General features: G+C 41.6%; 2 protein-coding genes across 3 annotated transcripts in view; both read left to right on the forward strand.

Annotated features, from left to right (window-relative positions):
• sf3b3 (splicing factor 3b, subunit 3) overlaps window positions 1-950 on the forward strand; it is a 41870-nt gene extending 40920 nt beyond the window's left edge. The window contains 1 exon segment of the mRNA XM_048257149.1: window positions 921-950. Within this exon segment, the coding sequence (XP_048113106.1) occupies window positions 921-950 (30 nt within the window).
• A 4320-nt stretch (window positions 951-5270) lies between these two features.
• Window positions 5271-17916, forward strand: il34 (interleukin 34). Of its 2 annotated transcripts, XM_048257291.1 has the most exons (8): window positions 5271-5334; window positions 5734-5914; window positions 6546-6699; window positions 8849-8949; window positions 9390-9467; window positions 9702-9890; window positions 10241-10391; window positions 16170-17916. In XM_048257291.1, exons 3-8 carry the CDS (start codon window positions 6660-6662, stop codon window positions 16232-16234), a joined length of 624 nt encoding a protein of 207 aa, XP_048113248.1. In that variant the 5' UTR covers window positions 5271-5334; window positions 5734-5914; window positions 6546-6659; the 3' UTR covers window positions 16235-17916. The 2 variants fall into 2 exon arrangements, with proteins under 2 accessions (XP_048113248.1, XP_048113247.1); XM_048257290.1 differs by lacking the exon at window positions 5271-5334 and having other exon boundaries at window positions 5433-5914.
• The last annotated feature ends 137 nt before the right edge of the window (window positions 17917-18053 follow it).

Consider the following 18053-nt stretch of genomic DNA (forward strand, 5'->3'; position numbering starts at 1 on the left):
CTATTGCTACTTTGTTCTCTAGAATATAAGCCAAAATTTAGGCTCTAGTCGAGCAAAAGTGCCCTGCACCATGTGTATGCTGTACCTATGGAGAACTTTAAAGTAATTGTAATAATAATAATACTAATAATAGTAATATAATATAATAATAATAATAGGGCGGTGGTAGTGTAGTGGGTAAGGAGCTGGGCTAGCGTGCAGTAGCCTGTAGGGCGGTGGTAGTGTAGTGGTTAAGGAGCTGGGCTAGCGTGCAGTAGCCTGTAGGGTGGTGGTAGTGTAGTGGTTAAGGAGCTGGGCTGGCGTGCAGTAGCCCCGGTTCAATTCCCAGCTTCCACCGTTGTGCCCTTGAGCAAGGCACTTAACCCCAAGTTGCTCCAGGGACAATGTGATCCCTTGTAATATAGCTGACATATGTAAGTCACTTTGGTCAAGAAATGTCTGCTAAATGTAATGTAATGTAAATGTAATAATGAGTTGGAATTACAAGGACAATATATTGCCTTTAATTTATTAAGGCATTATTTAGGGCCCCTGTTATTTATTTTAAATGTGAATTCAAATATAGGCAGTGAAATCTACTGCGAAGCCTGAAAATTTAAGTATGGAATTTTGAAATGGGAAAATATAACCTTGTCAAAGATGTTGATGGGTTTATTTATTTATTTACTTATTTAAATAGTTGTCTGTATTTGTTGCTTTTTCTGATTGCATGATGGACCATCCAATTTCCTCTGCCTCACTATGGGTGTGCTCAAGATGGACTTAGGTCTGTCTGCAGCTGACTTACTGTCTGACGTGATCTGCCAGTGTCAGCTGAGGAGTTTGAAAAGACAGTAAACAAGCCCGGACAACTTTTTCCTTCCGCTGGTAGTCTATACATCATGTGACTCACGTCTATTTGTCTCTGCTCTGTACATCAGATTGAACTTCTCATGCAGAGCTGGCCTTGATCTTCTGAACACATCTAGTTGAGCCTGAAGAGCAGTGTAAACACATTTCACTCACTGTATTGAGTTAAGGTAGTTACCGTTGGTGAAATATTACTTGTTTAATGACAAGGGACTAAGTCTAAATTGTGCGCTTGTGTTAGTGAATAATAAAGAAATTCACAAACTAGGATGACACTTGTTTCTGCAGGTGCACATTGGTGATCTTTAAAGATAAGTTGATAACCACATTAACCCACAAACTGGTTGCCTAGGTTTCCTCACCTCATTTTGCTCACATTGGTTTCCCTGATTTAGGAAAGATGCATGGGTTGCTCATCATAACTACTGTAATGTTGACATAAATATACAAAGAAATACATAGAAGATCAATGTTACTGTAATATACAAGTATGCATAAATGTCAAGTAAATATACTAGATTGATGTAAGCTGTCTAAAGTGAATTGATTGGTATTATCATGTGTGCTCCAGCTACAGTCCTCTTTCAAGATGAGGATACAAGCTCAGTTTTCTCAGTCTGGCTTTCAGGCAGCTGCAATGTGCCCCGGACCCTAACACTGGATGACCTCTATAAAGCAAATCAGGAATGCCTTGAGGGAAATTCTTCAAATTTAACTCAAATTTTCACATTGGATTTAATGATTCACTAATTCGATTTTAGTAGTCTAAGATCAAAAATGAAGGTCACTGTGACCTCATATATGTCCCATTCTCAGGAATACTGAATCTCAAGGACACTGAGGATAAATCACAATCTCATCCTTAAGGTCCTGAACACACTTAACTGACATCCATCAAGTTTGCAAGGTTGTAGAATAGGGGTCGCCAACCCATCAGCCACCAAATTCCTGCATGTTCGCCAACGACGGGCCGAAATTTCAGCGCGTCGGGTATAGCGCATGATTTATTCAAGTCCCGCAACTCTAGCCATCATAATGCGAGAAATTCCTGCTCACATTTTACAGCGCTGTCTGATAGCATTCATCTAATGATGGAGCGTCGTGAATGCGGGACCGGACGGAACTTCTGACCTGAATCGAACTTAACTCCATGCAGAGACACACGCGCAGAGAACCACTTTGCAGGTGCGCTCACCAGGAAAGGAAAACGAAAGTTTAGCCATCAACTGTCAAGAATTTTGCAAACAGAAGGATTACACAGAGTGGCCATGAGACGCGAGGGAACATGTGTTCTCCATTTGAGAAACGTAATCGATTGCGGACGTGCACAGACAGCTACAGAGTGACACGGAGCGCGTGTTTATTAACACTGACCGATTTGGTGTGTATGTTCTAGGCTACTTTCACTTTCTAGAGTGCGCATTCATTACGTGAAAGATTCTTCATACCAAACCAGCGATCAAACATTATCAAATTTATAATGATGTGTTGTCACAAATACTTAATCCAATTAGAAAATCAAAACCAAAATAATGTAAGTAAAGACTATGCTATGTTAAGTGTTGTTCTCTCATTGACGCCTGTACAGTAGCCTATAGGCCTATGGACAATGCGATTTCGGTTTGTAAAATGTATATCATCCTTGTGTAACCCAGACTAAAACGTACAGAGGCACGGATTACGGATTAAATTCAAAGTAGTTTTGGCTTTAGTTCTCTTTTGACGCTTCAAGGTCAAACAAGGTTGACATGGTAAACCAATGGTCACCAACCTTCTTGAGCCCAAGACCCCATAACCGGGTGGCCCTGTAGGCCTACCTAGTGTCTGCTAAAACTAGCTTGGATGATGATGCCAATCTCTTCACACAGCACTGACGCACCTCGAACACAAAGCACAAGGATGCTCGTCTGCACTCGTCTGCAGGTGCACTGCCTGAGACTGATGAGGGAAAATTAACTAATTAAAAACTTCCAGGCAGTCAGCGCTTTAATCTAATCAAACACGCAAAATGAGCCATTTATCATGTCGCACAATAGCAGACATGTCTGCTAGCAATTCCAGAGCAATATAAACACGCAAAATGAGCCATTTATCATGTCGCACAATAGCAGACATGTCTGCTAGCAATTCCAGAGCAATATCTATTCTATTCTAAGATTGTGAGAAACATTTCTGTGGGGAATTTGGAGCATGTAACAATGGAGATTGAGAAACTCCAAGATTCTAGATTGACAAAACAACATACAGGGCAGAATGGAGAGTTTGTTTTTTGAGTTTAAAGAGTTGAAAGTCATCAAACTAGGCCTATAGGCTAAATTTTAGAGGTAGCCTTCGCGGCTTTTGACAGGATATGGTCAGCCTAATCAAGCAAGTCATAAATGAGTTAGGTTGTAGACAATCAGTAAAGGGTTTTTTCCCGAGCTCACAAGTGTTTTGGAGAAGGACCTGCTAAATAGTGACTTCTTCCACTGGATCTCCAGACATTAGTTGATTGTAGCGGTTTCTTATAGAAGTCAGTGGTTCTTATGGATTTGGGACCCACAATTTCCCGTGTTCATTATTCGCGACCCATTAGGCCTATATTTTATATCCAACGGAGGCTACGGTGATCTACCAGCAGGCCGGCGGAACGCAACCCTGCGTTCCCTGCCCTGGGCAAGAATATGTCGCCCCCATGTTTCAATACTGTGTGTCATTTTGTGTCTTACCTCAGAGAAACCGCTGGCTGTAGGGTACAGACGGGGCTGGGCTAAAAAAAATTGTGTGGCGCAGCTTACATTGTAACTTTCCAGCGATACTGGACCGCATGGAATGGAAAAATAATAGCCTAAAATATTGCGCAACAATTATGACCGGGCCTCATAAAATACGGTAGCCTACAATTAAACAATTAGTCTTTTTAACATAAACATTATTACAGGCTATTATGCAGAAATCAGGCTACCTATTGAATATGTCGCTGGTGTGCATTTTAAATGTGAAGGTAGGAACGCACTTTGTGAGTGTCGCTGTCTCCTATTACCCCAATATTGGACCGTCTTGTTGTGGGGAAACGAAAGCTCAGGGCTTCCACAGATTCGGTGACGTGGTGAGATGCCGGTTTTTTTTACCTTATTACATCGTCGCCCCCTCTGCTACCTTCCACTGCTAACAACCTTTGAATTGTAATTGAGGCTGAAGATCAGCATCCTCGTCAAACGCAGGAGAAAAGGTATTGGAACAACATTCCAAACTTTGCCTGCGCATGCACATTTTCTGTATTCTGCACCTAGGCTTTGAACATCTTATTCATGATTGTTATTGAACCGATATAACTTAAAAAATATTTAGCCTACTGCTCCGTCTGTGGCATTAATCGACAATATGTGTCACTAGCTCGCCACAGCGCGGGGGCCTGGTGGTTTGGTGTCCTGGGCAATATCCCATGCCTTCCACGGGCCAGGTTACAAGGTAAGACACGCAAAGTTCTAATGTCACCTTTCAAAGTAGCCTACTCGACATGTTGTCTTTGACAGGGGTGCTTAGTTTCATGTGGTATTTTGGTTTTGATGGTGTCATGCTCTTGTGTGCCAGCACTGCGCACCACACACTGGGGGCCTTTTTATGGCTAGGCTATTCCATAGTCAGGATGTTATGGACAATATGGTTATCAGGCGGTCTGAGCATAACCACTTAGTATCCCCTTCTAATGGCCAACTATCTGAATGTTCATGGCAATAACAATGCCGACAATACCAGCCCAGCTGACTTTCGGAAAGAAACGGGTCTATTGGATGACGGACGGCTGATAAGGATAACTTTTAGGATACTACTGTGTTTTCCGTTGGGATTTCCCCTCCTGTGATGTCATATAGCTTGAGTCAGCATATGGTGTTTTTTTTTTTATCCTTTGGGGGGGGCTCTACAATAACTTCCCCCAAAACTCAGGGGTTGTTTGGGGAAGGTTGCGTAGCTAGACTTTATTTTGACAAATGATTATAAAATAGGATTTAGTTATCTGCGGGAATTCAACGAATAGAGGTGGCTCTCTACCGTAATTAGGCTACGTCTCCGATTAAAACCATTAATCGACTTGAGTTGGACTTCGGCGCCTGTTAATTTAAATGCATGTGTGTGTCTGGAAAGGTTCATTGCGCTTTAGCAAGGAAATAGCGGGAATTAGGAATGGGGGTGGAGGTCAAATGCATCTTGAGCCCACTAGCTTACCGCCTGTTGCAAAATGGGAAGACGATTTTTCTTGACTATGTTCGTCTCAGAAGTATATAAGTATTCTTATCATTCTTGTTCACCTCTGAAACCGCGGTAGGAGGATGGAGTGCAACTAGTAATGGTTTATGGGGGCGTTGCGGCGGGACAGCTTGCCGCAGAGGGGATGAGTGAGTCCAGTGGGAAGTTACTTGATCTGATGGTGGTGTGTGCATCACATTTTGTGGTCCCTGACTGTAGAATAATAACCCTGCCTAAGCATAAGTGCAGTGAATACTGGTAGTTACTTATAGATTAGATTGACAGTTTAGTAGGACCAATTGTTGCGGTAGCCTATGTTGCACATATAATAGAATTGTTTTGCTATGGTTCAGCTGTCTGCCTGTTTAAATGTGCCCACAGTCTACACGATACTAGTAAGTTTTCCTATAGTAAGTGTAGATTTTGACATAGTAAGGTAACTAGATTATCCCTGAAATTAATAATGAATGTGACCGAAAGTGAAAGTAAATCGTCAGTTCATATTAAACCACAGCGCAACCTGTATGCGTATGTACTAGCCGACCTTTTCGCGTCATGTGCCGATAAAGTTGTCTCGGGTCTAGTTCTAGTCTAGCGGTTGGGTGGTTTTAGCGCTTATTCTTTCAGCATTAAGTGGTTTTGTTACGTTTGTTACAGAGGTGGAGTTGGGAATTTCCAACCCTTCAGGAATCTTTGACAGAAGAGCTAGCATACATGTAATGTGACGACCAAGCATGCCTCAGACACGTTGCTGCTGAAGATCTAACCCAAATCGCCGAACTCTTTGGTTTAAACAGTCGCCTTAAGGATGTATTTCTGAATGATATTTCACTGTCGGGTATGTATGTGTTGCTATTTTCCCCCCTTCTAAGTTAAGTTTCATGTCGTTGTCAGATTGAGTGCTCTGGTCTTTTGCGCAACTAGGCACGTCGCTGGCTATTTACCAGACACATTTATTCACTGAGGTCATAGATTTAACTATGCAACTATGGTCTTATGGAGAGACATCGATGCGTAATCAGTGGCAGATCCAGTAGCAGTTGGTAACTTGTAGTAGTTCGGACCCAACATGAGATGTAAGGCGAGAGTAGACCCCTAAATAATATCTCGTAAGGGAACATGACTTGTTGAATATTGAGAGCCGACTCGAGATGCTGAAGAGTCTGTGCCCTCAGATGTAGTTGATTTGATTATTAAATGCATAAGGTATGCATGTTTATGTGTGGATACAAACGGATGCAAACAACTCTTTAAAAAAGGAAACTAAAGATACAGCTGATAAAAAAAGAAGCTACAGTGCAGTGACCAACTCTGTCATCTTGCTATTTAGCTTATCTTGTTGAGTTCTCAACCAATCAGTTTTCAGAGGTGAGAGAAGAGGAAGGAAAAGAGAGACGGAAGGAAGTGTTGCTTCCCACGTAGCCACTTGTGTGGCCATCAAAGTGATCTCTGGTACTCCTCTCCATCAGTGTCTGCAGAGGCTGCAGGGAAGAGAGAGGAGGCAAACTGTTGCGCTGAAAGGGAACAAGCAGTCCCCAGCATCCCCAAGGACAACCTGCTGAGAGAAGAACATCACTGGAAGTATGGCCCGGTCAGGAGCATGGATCCTTGGCTGGTTGTTTGGTAAGAAAACCTCTATCTGTGTGTTTTTGTGCGTGTGTGTGTGAGAGAGAGAAAAAGAGGGAGAGGAAGAGAGATAGAGAAAGAGAGAGGGAGCAGTGAGGGATTAATGTATCATGTGAGGAGGAGGACATGGATTGGAGCAGGCATTGTTGAGCATGTCCGATTGACCTTAGACATTTTGGTGTGGGAATCCTGGCCTGGTGTCAGTGTGTGACTTGGTCTCTGACTGGGAAGAAGTTTGAGCAAACGCCTATCCTTGTGTGTGTGTGTGTGTGTGTGTGTGTGTGTGTGTGTGTGTGTGTGTGTGTCTCCCTGTGTGTGTAGGAGTTAATGATGATTTATTTCTCTGTTTACTGACAGATTTCAAGATAGTAGACTTAGAAAGTCATGTCATAGCATTATGCCACAAAAATGTGACTGCAAATTCTAAAGAGGTGGTTGGTCTACTGGCCTCTATTGCCATAAAAACACTAAGGATAAATAGCTAACTTGACATACAGCAAACAGAGTAGCTCAAAATAAGGATTTTTCAAAGGAAGCAAGAGGGGTGCAGTGACCGATAGCTCAAACAACGACAGAGGATGAGCAGAGGATAAACATCTACTGCAGATTTCAGGGAGGGAAGAAACGAAAGTAAGTACAGACTGTGAAGAACACTGAGCACGTATGTTTGGGTTTTGGTCTTAGTGAAAAACACAGCGGTTAAACACCTTTCTGTGGCCCGCCTAACCACTTCCTGAGCATTAACACAGATTCTACGCCAGAGATGGCCAGCAGACGGAAAACGATAGGAGATGCGTCAAAGGAGAGAGAGAGACACAGATACAGAGAGAGAGAGAGATGCTGAAAAATAACGAGGGGAAGCACAGAGGGTGAGAGGGTGAATGATGGGGGAGTTGCACGGGGGTGTTGTGGCCCAACCGTCTCGCCTGGCCTCGGCAAAGTGTGGTGGTCGGTCTCGGCCACTTTGCTGATCTTCGTTTTCTCCCTCCTCCTCCAGACCACTGGGGCCAACCACATGCATGGCACTGTGCAGGACAGTGACAGTTGACTGCCCCTTCTGCCTGTCTCTCTCTCTCTCTCTCTCTCTCTCTCTCTCTCTTGCTCTCTCTCACTCTTTGCTGTATTGTCACAAGCACTTGTCGTGACAAAAAAGAATGGGAAAAAGAAAAGGGAAAAATGGGAAAGAGCAATCAGATGAAAATAGATGCCGCCACTTAAACGCTTGTCGGTCAGAGCCAATGCTCCCGGGGTCAGTCTTTGTCTTTCCCATGCAGCGTGCCCACTTAACAAGACCATTTTGTTGAGCTGTTCCTGACCACGTTGTGCAGTGCCTGTCTCTCACTTCTCAACCACATGTGCGATTTCAGTAGAGGATCTGGAGGGAAGTTATGTTGTTCTGTGGCTTTCATGGGTAGAAGGTGTTTATTCAATATTTATTTCAGGTCCATTTTCTCTTTGCGGGCACCCCAGGAACGTTTGGTTAGTGTAAAAACACACTAGGCGAATGCAGGCATGTCCAGACATTTTTGCCATGGCACACTGTACCACTCTGCTGTACCTTGTTTTAGTGCGGTTTCACTTGATGCTGTTTTGTAATGGGATTTCGTATTGCTAAACATGGTTTGTGTCATGTTATTTAGCTGTTGTAGTTGGACATAGACAGTATATAAAACATTTACATACAATGATAATGTCAAAACCTTCTGGATCTTGAATCACCATAACAGTGTTTCTGTTTCACTTGAGCCAGTGCCAGAAATACCAGATATCTTGCCAGGGAATGAATTAATTTTCCTTTCAGCCCTGGTCATAGAATGCTTTTGAGTCCTTAAGGCAGTCTTCACTTTGTGATTGCTGACACAGATGTAGGGGGGTCAAGAAAGGGAAATGGTCTCTGGGACCCAGGCATCGTAACGTTTAAAAGGATCAGTCTGTTCTAACCCTGCAGATAACCTCCTTCCTCCCCACCTGACAGCTAGTTTTCTATGTGCTCCAGAGGCTCAAATTAGGGGTGGGCTGCATTGCTTGCTAAGTCTAGCGCTCAGCGGCTGACATGCTTGCATTTGTGCAAGAAATGCTAAAACTACTTATAGAACCGCTAAATGCAGTAGCAACTTTAATAACTGTACCTTTCTGTTCTCTGCAGGTCTGGTTTTGACACAGTCTGTGTCAACAACGGAGATACTATGCGGTGCTGTGAAAGTGGTGAATGACAGCCTCGTTTTAAAACAAAGAGTACACTTCATGGTAAGTAAAAATTATGTTTAATTCCGTTTCTCTTCCTGCTGAATAGAGTTTTATTTAATATATTGATTTATTGATGCACCTGGCACATTGCAGTCAAACATGCATACAGCAGCAGCAGCAACAACAACAGCAACAGTACTGTCCAGTACTGGCAACAGATTAGGGTTCAATTGATGTGCACAATGCAGAATTTAGCGTACACTAACAGTAGTAAGATGGCAAAGGCCTTGAGAATAGACAGATGAAGCACTTTATCGTGTGAAGCACATAAGCATGTGAGAAATGGATGGCCAGAGCGTGTCAGGAAGTGGTGGATGGAGTTGAATGGGTTATGACTTGTAGAGTTGGGTTGAGTGGGAGGGCATTTTTTGCTGTTGCAAGTACTTTATTTTTATGTATGAGTGACAACTAAGGACTAACCATGAATCCTCTACTTTCAGAGGCACAACATGCCCATTAATTTTACCATTAAAGTCCATTATGAAGAGATCTTCAAGCTGAGGAATGTCAGCAGACTGGTGAGTCTGTTTTGCTGACCCAAATATTTTGTTGACTCACTCTTCCGTCTTCAAAAGCAATATCCTCAACCTCTCCCCCTTTCACTCCCTCTCTCTCTCTTTCTAACTCTCTCACCCTCCCTCTCTCAGGTTTCTTTATTTAACACAATCATTTTCTGTACAGTTGTCACTCATTTCACTACAGTCCTCTTTTCTTACTTTCTTTATAATGCCTCATGTTTTGCATTGGCACAGAGGAGGAACTTACAGGACCAAGGCCTGCTAGATATAGACCTGCAGGAGACGTGGCTCAGGGTAAACCTGGGGGTTCTGAAGAAGATCAGGAGTGTTCTGCCCAGGAATCATCCCTCCTACAACTACACGGTTGGGCTGGAGGAACTCTTCCACAAAGTGGGGGTGATCGTACAAGAGTTATACGACCAGGTCAGACATCTTCTTAATCACCCCGCATGCTCCGCGACCTCAGACACGACTCACCTCTCACTCACCCTCCTGCGCTGCTTCCAGCTCCTAACCCCCAGTGACTCACGTCTACCACAGGGGTCTAAGTCACCTTACAGTGTCAAAGCTGATGTCTGTCTTAGTTACTGTAATGGTTGTTATGGAAGATGTGGTTGATATTAAGGAAAAGGTTATGTTGTGAACTTATTAACATGATAGCAGTGCTTTCCATTTGACTCCACATATCCCTGACCTTTAATGAAGTCTGAAGGTATGTGTGTGTGTGTGTGTGTTTGTGAATTCTAAGTGTTTTTTATTCTTTCTCCCTTCAGAGGGAACCACCAGAACGAATACAAAACATCTGGGAAGCTTTAGCGAGCCCCTTGGGAAAGCAGAGGACGGAGGCCACACCGAAATCCCTGCTGGACAACTGTTACCACACAATGATGTGTGTCTTCCAAAGTTGCTTCCCTTCTGTAGACTGTGAGTGTCAGTAATTACCATTGTACCACTTTACAACACAACATACTTTTCTAATGACACACAAGTGTAGAATAAGATTTTCACAAAACCCACTGAAACCATTGTTTCAGGTTTTATAAGTGGTAATTGGTGCATTTATGTGGCCCTGCGTACTTGTTATATTAATACACTTTATAAAGTTCTCTAGGGTTAGAGACAGTAAGTAGTCTTAGGATTATAGGGGACAGAGATTACTAGCGAGAGAAATGCTAAAAAATATTATTGATTAATTATGCAATAAACACTGTAATAAGGCCACTAAAAGTATAAGAGTAATGGCGCACTGTCAGACACTGTCTGTCAAGCACTGTGAAGTCTTGTTTGTTCTTTTGGTGCCTCGCAAGGATATTTTTCTAAGCACTGGGCATTTAGAAAAAAAGATAGAAAACAGGTTTGACAGGCGTGTTTGAATGCATGTGTATCCTTTTGTGAATGATGTGAGGCACACCATGAGGGGGAGGATAAATACACACAGAGGCTTATTTACTTGCTGATAAGAGTAATGGGCTGGAGGAGAATGTAAAAGCCAGCAATCAAGTCAGGGTATGCTGACCTAGTCTATGTCCTTCTCATCCATCTCCAAAATGACATGCCTAAGGCTAGGCCTGTCTGAGCCAGTGCACTCAGATGATACAGAAGCTTGTGAGTCCCTCTGTAAATACTCGGTAGATTTCCCCAGTAACCTGCAAGAGGTGGGGTCTGTGTAGTTTCTTCTCTAAAGTGGGAACAGTGTCAACCGAGGGCCAACCCTAAAAAGAAGCAGGCCGTGGCAAGCCCTGTTGGTCGGTGGAGGTTGTAGGTTTGCCAGTGCAGTGCAGATTCAAGCTAGGACAGGGCTCACCACGCATCACATGCTCAAGTGCATCACAAAACATGTGTCTAAGCTTAGCCTGGGAGAGCCCAGAGGAACCTGTTAGCAAATTTGAATTTGCTCTGCAGGTCCCTCCGGAGACCGTCACAATTTGCGAATCACCAAAAACCCAGGAACCTATCAGAACCGCTTATCCAGTATGGGGCAGGCTTTATAGACCCCTTCAATGTTTGTAAACATCCATTTGCAAGGTTGGGTGCGCACGCAGCATGGGGTCAGAAAACTGGCGCAGCTAATGGACCGGCATGTTTTTTGTAATCAACGTTTTTTATTGTTTTCCCATGTGAGAAACACAATATACTCGTCACATTTAACAACATGTAACATCACTAAGCACACACTATACAGCAATCTGGGTAAGAAAGTCAGAGAAAGAAATCACAATTAAAACACATACACATAAATGGAAAAAAGGAGAGAGAAAAAAGGTGGGGGGTGTTGGCTGAAATAGAATTAAGCTTGATAATAATGTTAACTAGAGAATGTAATTCCAGGGAATTATGAGTGCATGAAAATGGAAAAATGGCTGCTGAATAAAATATTGTTGAATATTGTTATTGTTAATATATAATCCAAGTAAAAAGATGGAGGTCAGATAGAGAAAAAAGTTTGGTGGGGAGTCATAGTTGATGACAACTGACAGTTGGAATGGCTGAACAGTTAAATAGTTTAGTTTAAATAGTTAAATTTTGAAACAGTTGTGGGCAGAGGAAACAGTTGGCGGAAGTTGTAGTTGATGACAACTGGCAGTTAAAATGGCTGAACAGTTAAATAGTTGGATAGTGAAAATGGTTAGGTTATTTAATAGGGAACTATTGTAGTGAGGACTTTTATTTTGAAACAGTTGTGGGCAGACGAAACAGTTGGCGGGAGTCATAGTTGATGACAACTGACAGTTTGAAAGGCTGAACAGTTAAATAGTTGGATAGTTAAAATGGTTAAATTATTTAAAAAGGAATTATTTTAGTGAGGAGTTTTATTTCGAAACAGTTGTGGGCAGAGGAAACAGTTGACGGGAGTCAACGTTAATGAGAACTGACTGTTGCTAGAGTAGTTATGCTGGTTGCTAGGTTAATGATGTTGGTTGCTAGGTTTTAACTGTGAATGTGGTTGCTAGGGTACTTGAAGTCGTTGCTAGGTTGTTGCTAGGGTGTTCATGGTGGCTACTATCAGAAATAAAGGAGTTACTACAGTGGTTTGCTAGTATAATCATGTTGGTTGCTATGGAAACTGACATAGATGCTTAATTTCAATGGTTGCTAAATTGGTTGCTAGGTAGGTGGTGGTTTAATATAGTAGGCTAGAGGTATAGTTGATAACTGACAGTTGGATTAGTAAAATAAAGTGAACAGTTAAATAGTTGGATAGTTTAAATGGTTAAATTATTTAATATAGAATTATTGTAATGAGGACTTTTATTTTGAAACAGTTGTGGGCAGAGGAAGCAGTTGAACAGGATCTGTAGTCTTAATAGAGCCATATTGTATGCTTAAAGGTCCAGTATGTAGGAAATAATGGAAAATAAACTGTAACCATTCAAAAATGATCACCATATGTTGTCAGAGAGTAAGGAAACACGATGAATTGAAGTAATGGCTTATTTGACAACATCACTCTAACCCGTAAAACCCTGTAAAACCCATGAAAAAAAATGAGTTACGGGGTGGAATCTTTTGGAATTTTCGTTTATGTTTTGAACGATTAATTCTAGAATAGCGTATTAGTAATGGGCTAGCGCGTCCTCCTATTTGGGTTGCCAAATTAGCAAAGGCCAACTGTCAACAGCTATGAACGCCCACGAGAGGCAGGCAAATTTTAATTTCCAAAATTAAAACAAGAAACAAATTAAGTGGACATCGGAGGAGCTTCCTGAGATGGTGACGTCTTCGTCAGACGAAGAATATCAAGTCTGACGCAGAGCTGGCCATATTTCTCCACAACAGCCTAGGCTAAACTTCATCTGCATCGCTAACTTCAGCTAAATATGTTACGTTGGTTAGAGAGGTATTTTTTGTTTTCACTGTTTCCGTAATGTGTAGCTGGGACATGGTTGGAAAAACGTTAAAGCAGCTGCAGGTCAACTAGCTAAGTCTTAATTACATCTGGCAACCCAGAAGAGGCTCGCTTCTGGTAGTCTTGAGAACGTTCACCAGTGTTTTGATTTTGGCCTACAGAACGTTCGGTAACAATCCTACAAATCGCACCTTTAAAGCCTGAGACAGACAGTTGCTGGAGGTGGCCGGAACACTTGGCATAGGATTCTAAGTGCCCTACTGTGATGTCATAATCGCCAATGTTAAGTCTATGGGGAAATTTTAGTAGTTTTTGATTAATAGTTTAAAAAGTATAAAAGTTACAAAGTTGAAAAATACATAGCTGAAGTCACCTAAGTAAGACCTACGCAACGCTGTTTGAATGAAGTTTCTACGTTAAACGGTTGAAGCCGCATTAAACGCACAAAAAGCGTCAGCGGAATAATAATAACATATAATAAGAATAAATCGGATAACAGTAGAGTGCATTTTCATGCACTCTAACTAGAAAATGTAATTTCGAGGAAATTACCAGTGCATGAAAATGCAAAACATACTGTATATTAACATAAAATGCAAAACAAACTTTTATTTGGAAACAGTTGTGGGCAGAGGAAACAGTTGGCAGGAGTCATAGTTGATAACAACTGACAGTTGAAATGGCTGAACAGTTAGTTGAGTAGTTTAAATAGTTAAATTATTTAATAGTGAATTATTGTAGAGAGTACATTTATTTTGAAACAGTTGTGGGCAGAGGAAATAGTTGAACAGGATCTGTAGTCTTAAGAGAGCCAGATTGTATGCTTAAAGCCTGAGACAGAGTATATAGTTTAAGTTAAATGTAGATAGTGTAATGGATGTTGATAGGCAGATTGTTTAATGGATGTTGATGGGACAGTTTAATGGGTGGATGAGTGAATGGTTTGAAGAGTATAAGTATAAGTATATATACTTTTTTGATCCCGTGAGGGAAATTTGGTCTCTGCATTTAACCCAATCGGTGAATTAGTGAAACACAAACAGCACACAGTGAGGTGAAGCACACACTAATCCCGGCGCAGTGAGCTGCCTGCTTCAATGGCGGCGCTCGGGGAGCAGTGAGGGGTTAGGTGCCTTGCTCAAGGGCACTTCAGCCGCGGCCCACTGGTCGGGGCTCGAACCGGCAACCCTCCGGTTACAAGTCCAGAGTGCTAACCAGTGGGCCACGGCTGCCCCAACAAGAGGATGAATAGATAGAAAGTTGGATGGAATGTGCCTTATATCCTTGTAGAATGGAAATACACAGAGAGAGTTGGCCTAGTTGAGCAGAAAGCAGTTGATACAGGTGCAATCAGTTTAACTGGCTTTTTGATGAGGCCTAGTTGAGCAGTTGCTGCCTAGGATTCTAATTGCTTAACGGCCCTATTGTGATGTCATCAGCCCAATGTTAAGTCTATGGGGAATTTTTGAAGTTTAAAAAGTATAAAAGTTACAAAGATGAAAAATAGAAAGCCCAGATGTCCATTTTCATGCACTATAATAAGAATACATCGGATAACAGTAGAGTGCATTTTCATGCACTCTAATAAGAAGAAATCGGATAACAGTAGAGTGCATTTTCATGCACTCTAATTATGGGGCACTAACTAGTCAGTTCAAATTGAATAAAATGCAGGAAATGAGACCAGACCTGATAGAATTTACCCCTACCATCATTCAGTCTTGCAATAAGATGTTCAAATGAGGTTGTGTCTGTCATTAACTTCAGCCAGTCTGTAAAACTAGGCCTGACTTGGCTTTTCCAGTGAATAGACCGGCATGTTGAGCTGTCAAGATATGCACTGTCATTGTCACCTCAGGACCGAAAACCGTACCTTAATAAATTAGTCTTAGCTAATGATGATTGTACTGTATGCCTGATCCTGAGCCGATAACAGAATGGATAGGCGACGTTAGCAAGTGGCCAGAGATTCATTGGCCCGCATATACGGCTGTCTGGTTGACAAGCCCAGTGTGTATACAAGCAGAAAAGTAGTACAAGTAGGCATTTTTCTTGACGTTTCTTTGACGTTTCAGTCAATTTACATACACACACACACAATTCAATGGAATGGAATGCTTTCTGACCCCGATATGCGTGCACATTTTCCTGTGACGAGGACCGGGAAGGGGTCAATATGATGACAGACAGAAGAGTACAGTTAGCAGCGCTGTTCAACACAACCAATGGCTGAGCTGATGGAGCCAGTGTTATATGATAAACGTGTACTTTCTTCAGAATTGAGTAAATAAGTGTATTCTGCAAACTGCAGAAGTGGAAGCACAGTTTAATGTACCAGTTTAAATTTTATTTCACTGGTTGCTGGTTACACAGAAATCAGAAGTAAATGATGGGTCCCCAGATCCATTCCCATGTTTTCCATCCCAACAGTTGAGCCTTGAGAAGCAGTCTTGTGTTAGCCAGACTAGTCTAAGCTCCTGGTGCAGTTTAATCATGGCTGGGAAAATTTGCGTTTCAGTTATATCTTATCCGAGCCTGGCCTGGCGTGTGTGTGTGTGTGTGTGTGTGTGTGTGTGTGTGTGTTGGTTCGGATCCAATAAGTCACACTTCCTGCCTCAGTGAAAGGTTGAAAAGATCACTGTTGTTTTTTTTTTTTTTTTTGTTTTTTTTCCATTCAATCCAGCTTGTTATCTATACATTTTTAATCTAAGGTAAATAGTCCTTAAGTCTTGTGACAGTCTTAAACGTAAAATCTTCAGGAGTCCGTAGTCTATGACTATGCTGGACGGAATGTGTTTGTTTGAAAGTGTCTGTGTGAGATTTGTAATACTCTCTCTTTTTTTTACCTTTCTCAGACTGTCAACGATCTTACTGGAGAAACGAGAAGAAGGCCCAGAACCAAGGACTTACTCAAAACTGAGAGAAACAGGTGGAAGCTCTGAGCCCTTCACTTCTGTAGTCTCACACCTCCTTTTTTCTTTACGGACACAACGACAGGGAGAGCTGGAAACTGAAAGAGATGTGTGGTCATTGCCAAGGGACTTGCACTGAAATGAACTGTATGATAGCCTGGGCACATTTGCCTGTTGCTGTGGAATTGTGGCCTGGGTGCCAACAGTATTTCTGAAGAAGTCTTCACAACCCACCCAAACATGTTTTTCTGAGCTGTGTAACCTTTGTGATCAAATGGGCTGTTTGTGGCGCAGTATTCCAACATCGTTCAATCTCATATTCATATGTGGCAGATCGGCAACTTTGGCAGTCATTTCAGAGAAGGGGTGATAATGTCCAAAGGTGTGGTGTTTCATGTTTTAGGGACACTGGTAAAGTACCAACACCACAGTGCAAATTGACATATGTAAGAAACGGCATCATAACTTGGGGAAATTAGTTTGTTTCAGGCAACAGCTGTATTCATTATGACATCGCCACAAATCCACTAGATTAAAGCAGTTGTGCTGCATCCTCGACTGAAGATCATTTGATTATATTTTAAAGCCATAGGCCACACTTTTGCAACAAATATGGCAAAAAAGTTAACAGAATATAAAAGATTGACTTGACATTGAGACATTATATTAATTTAATAATTTAGTTGCAAAAACGAATAAGGGCAATGATATGATGTTATTTAGGAATTATATTGTAAAATACAAATATCCTATCACAGTTCTGGCATTTGCATGTCAGATACAGATTTTCCCGACTTCTGCAGATGACATACTGATCAAATTCAAATTGTCATGTTACGCTGTGGAGGCTGAAGCCTGTGCGCTGTTATCTCATAAAGATTACTGGCATACAATTAGTGCAGATGGCAAAATGCCAGGAGTAATCCAATAGTCTGCCATAATTGTTTAGACAATTGTCTCCACTGATTGTTGTGCCACAGTAATGGAGGTAGGTCATCATAATTGCTGTTCAGTTTATTACCACAGACATAAGTCTGCTTGGTGGTGCACATTTGCCTGTATTCATAACACATAATATGCTAAATGGCCATTTCAAGTGTCATCGTAAACTTGTATTTTTGCCCCATATTGAAATTATTGTCTGGTTGTTGACTGAACACCACTGAAACGTGATGACAAACTGAAAAGTGTTGTCGGAATGCATCAACCAAGAAAACATGTTCATCTCAGAAGGCCTGTGAACTTTCTCAAATATTTATATTAACCATATTAATGTTTTGTACAAATGAGACTTATACTAATTAAGTCTAAACACGTCAGTTTTATTATGGTTAATGATGTCTCTATAAGTGCCATATTCTTGCTGTTCATGGCTGCTGGTTGTTGACAGTGATGTGTGTGATGGTGCCGTGAAAGGCTTTGCTTTTTCCCTATGTAAATTACGTACAGATGTTGCTGACTTGCTGGCATAGTCAGGAAATTCCCTCCAGTAACCCATGACTTCAGCTTTAGCTTCTGAACTTTCTTCTTGAGCAGCTTATGTCTTGCATTTGATCATTAACAGCTATTTTTCCTGTGTTCTTTTGAACTAAAGAGAGTTTATGATTTTATGTTTTCTGTTAGGGTTGTCCATACAGTTTCAGTTATTTATTTTTTTACGCTTTAAAGACTGTTAAAAATGTTACATGAATAAAAGATAAATCATAATTGGCCTGTCATATTTGTCTGCTCACGTTTGCTCCAGCCTTTTCATAACGTCAATGTAATTCCACACTATAGACTAGCTACTGTAGGCTACTTTGGGCATTTGATAGACTTGAATGGATA

Source organism: Alosa alosa, chromosome 11 (assembly GCF_017589495.1).
Source record: "Alosa alosa isolate M-15738 ecotype Scorff River chromosome 11, AALO_Geno_1.1, whole genome shotgun sequence".
NCBI classification, from domain to species: Eukaryota; Metazoa; Chordata; class Actinopteri; order Clupeiformes; family Clupeidae; genus Alosa; species Alosa alosa.

Bases quoted from the DNA above. Each gene is read 5' to 3' on its own strand.
- il34 (XM_048257291.1), top strand. From the start codon at position 6,660: ATGGCCCGGTCAGGAGCATGGATCCTTGGCTGGTTGTTTG. The intron at 8,950-9,389 runs GTAAGTAAAAAT...CTCTACTTTCAG, and splicing joins AACAAAGAGTACACTTCATG to AGGCACAACATGCCCATTAA. The intron at 9,891-10,240 runs GTCAGACATCTT...TTCTCCCTTCAG, and splicing joins TACAAGAGTTATACGACCAG to AGGGAACCACCAGAACGAAT.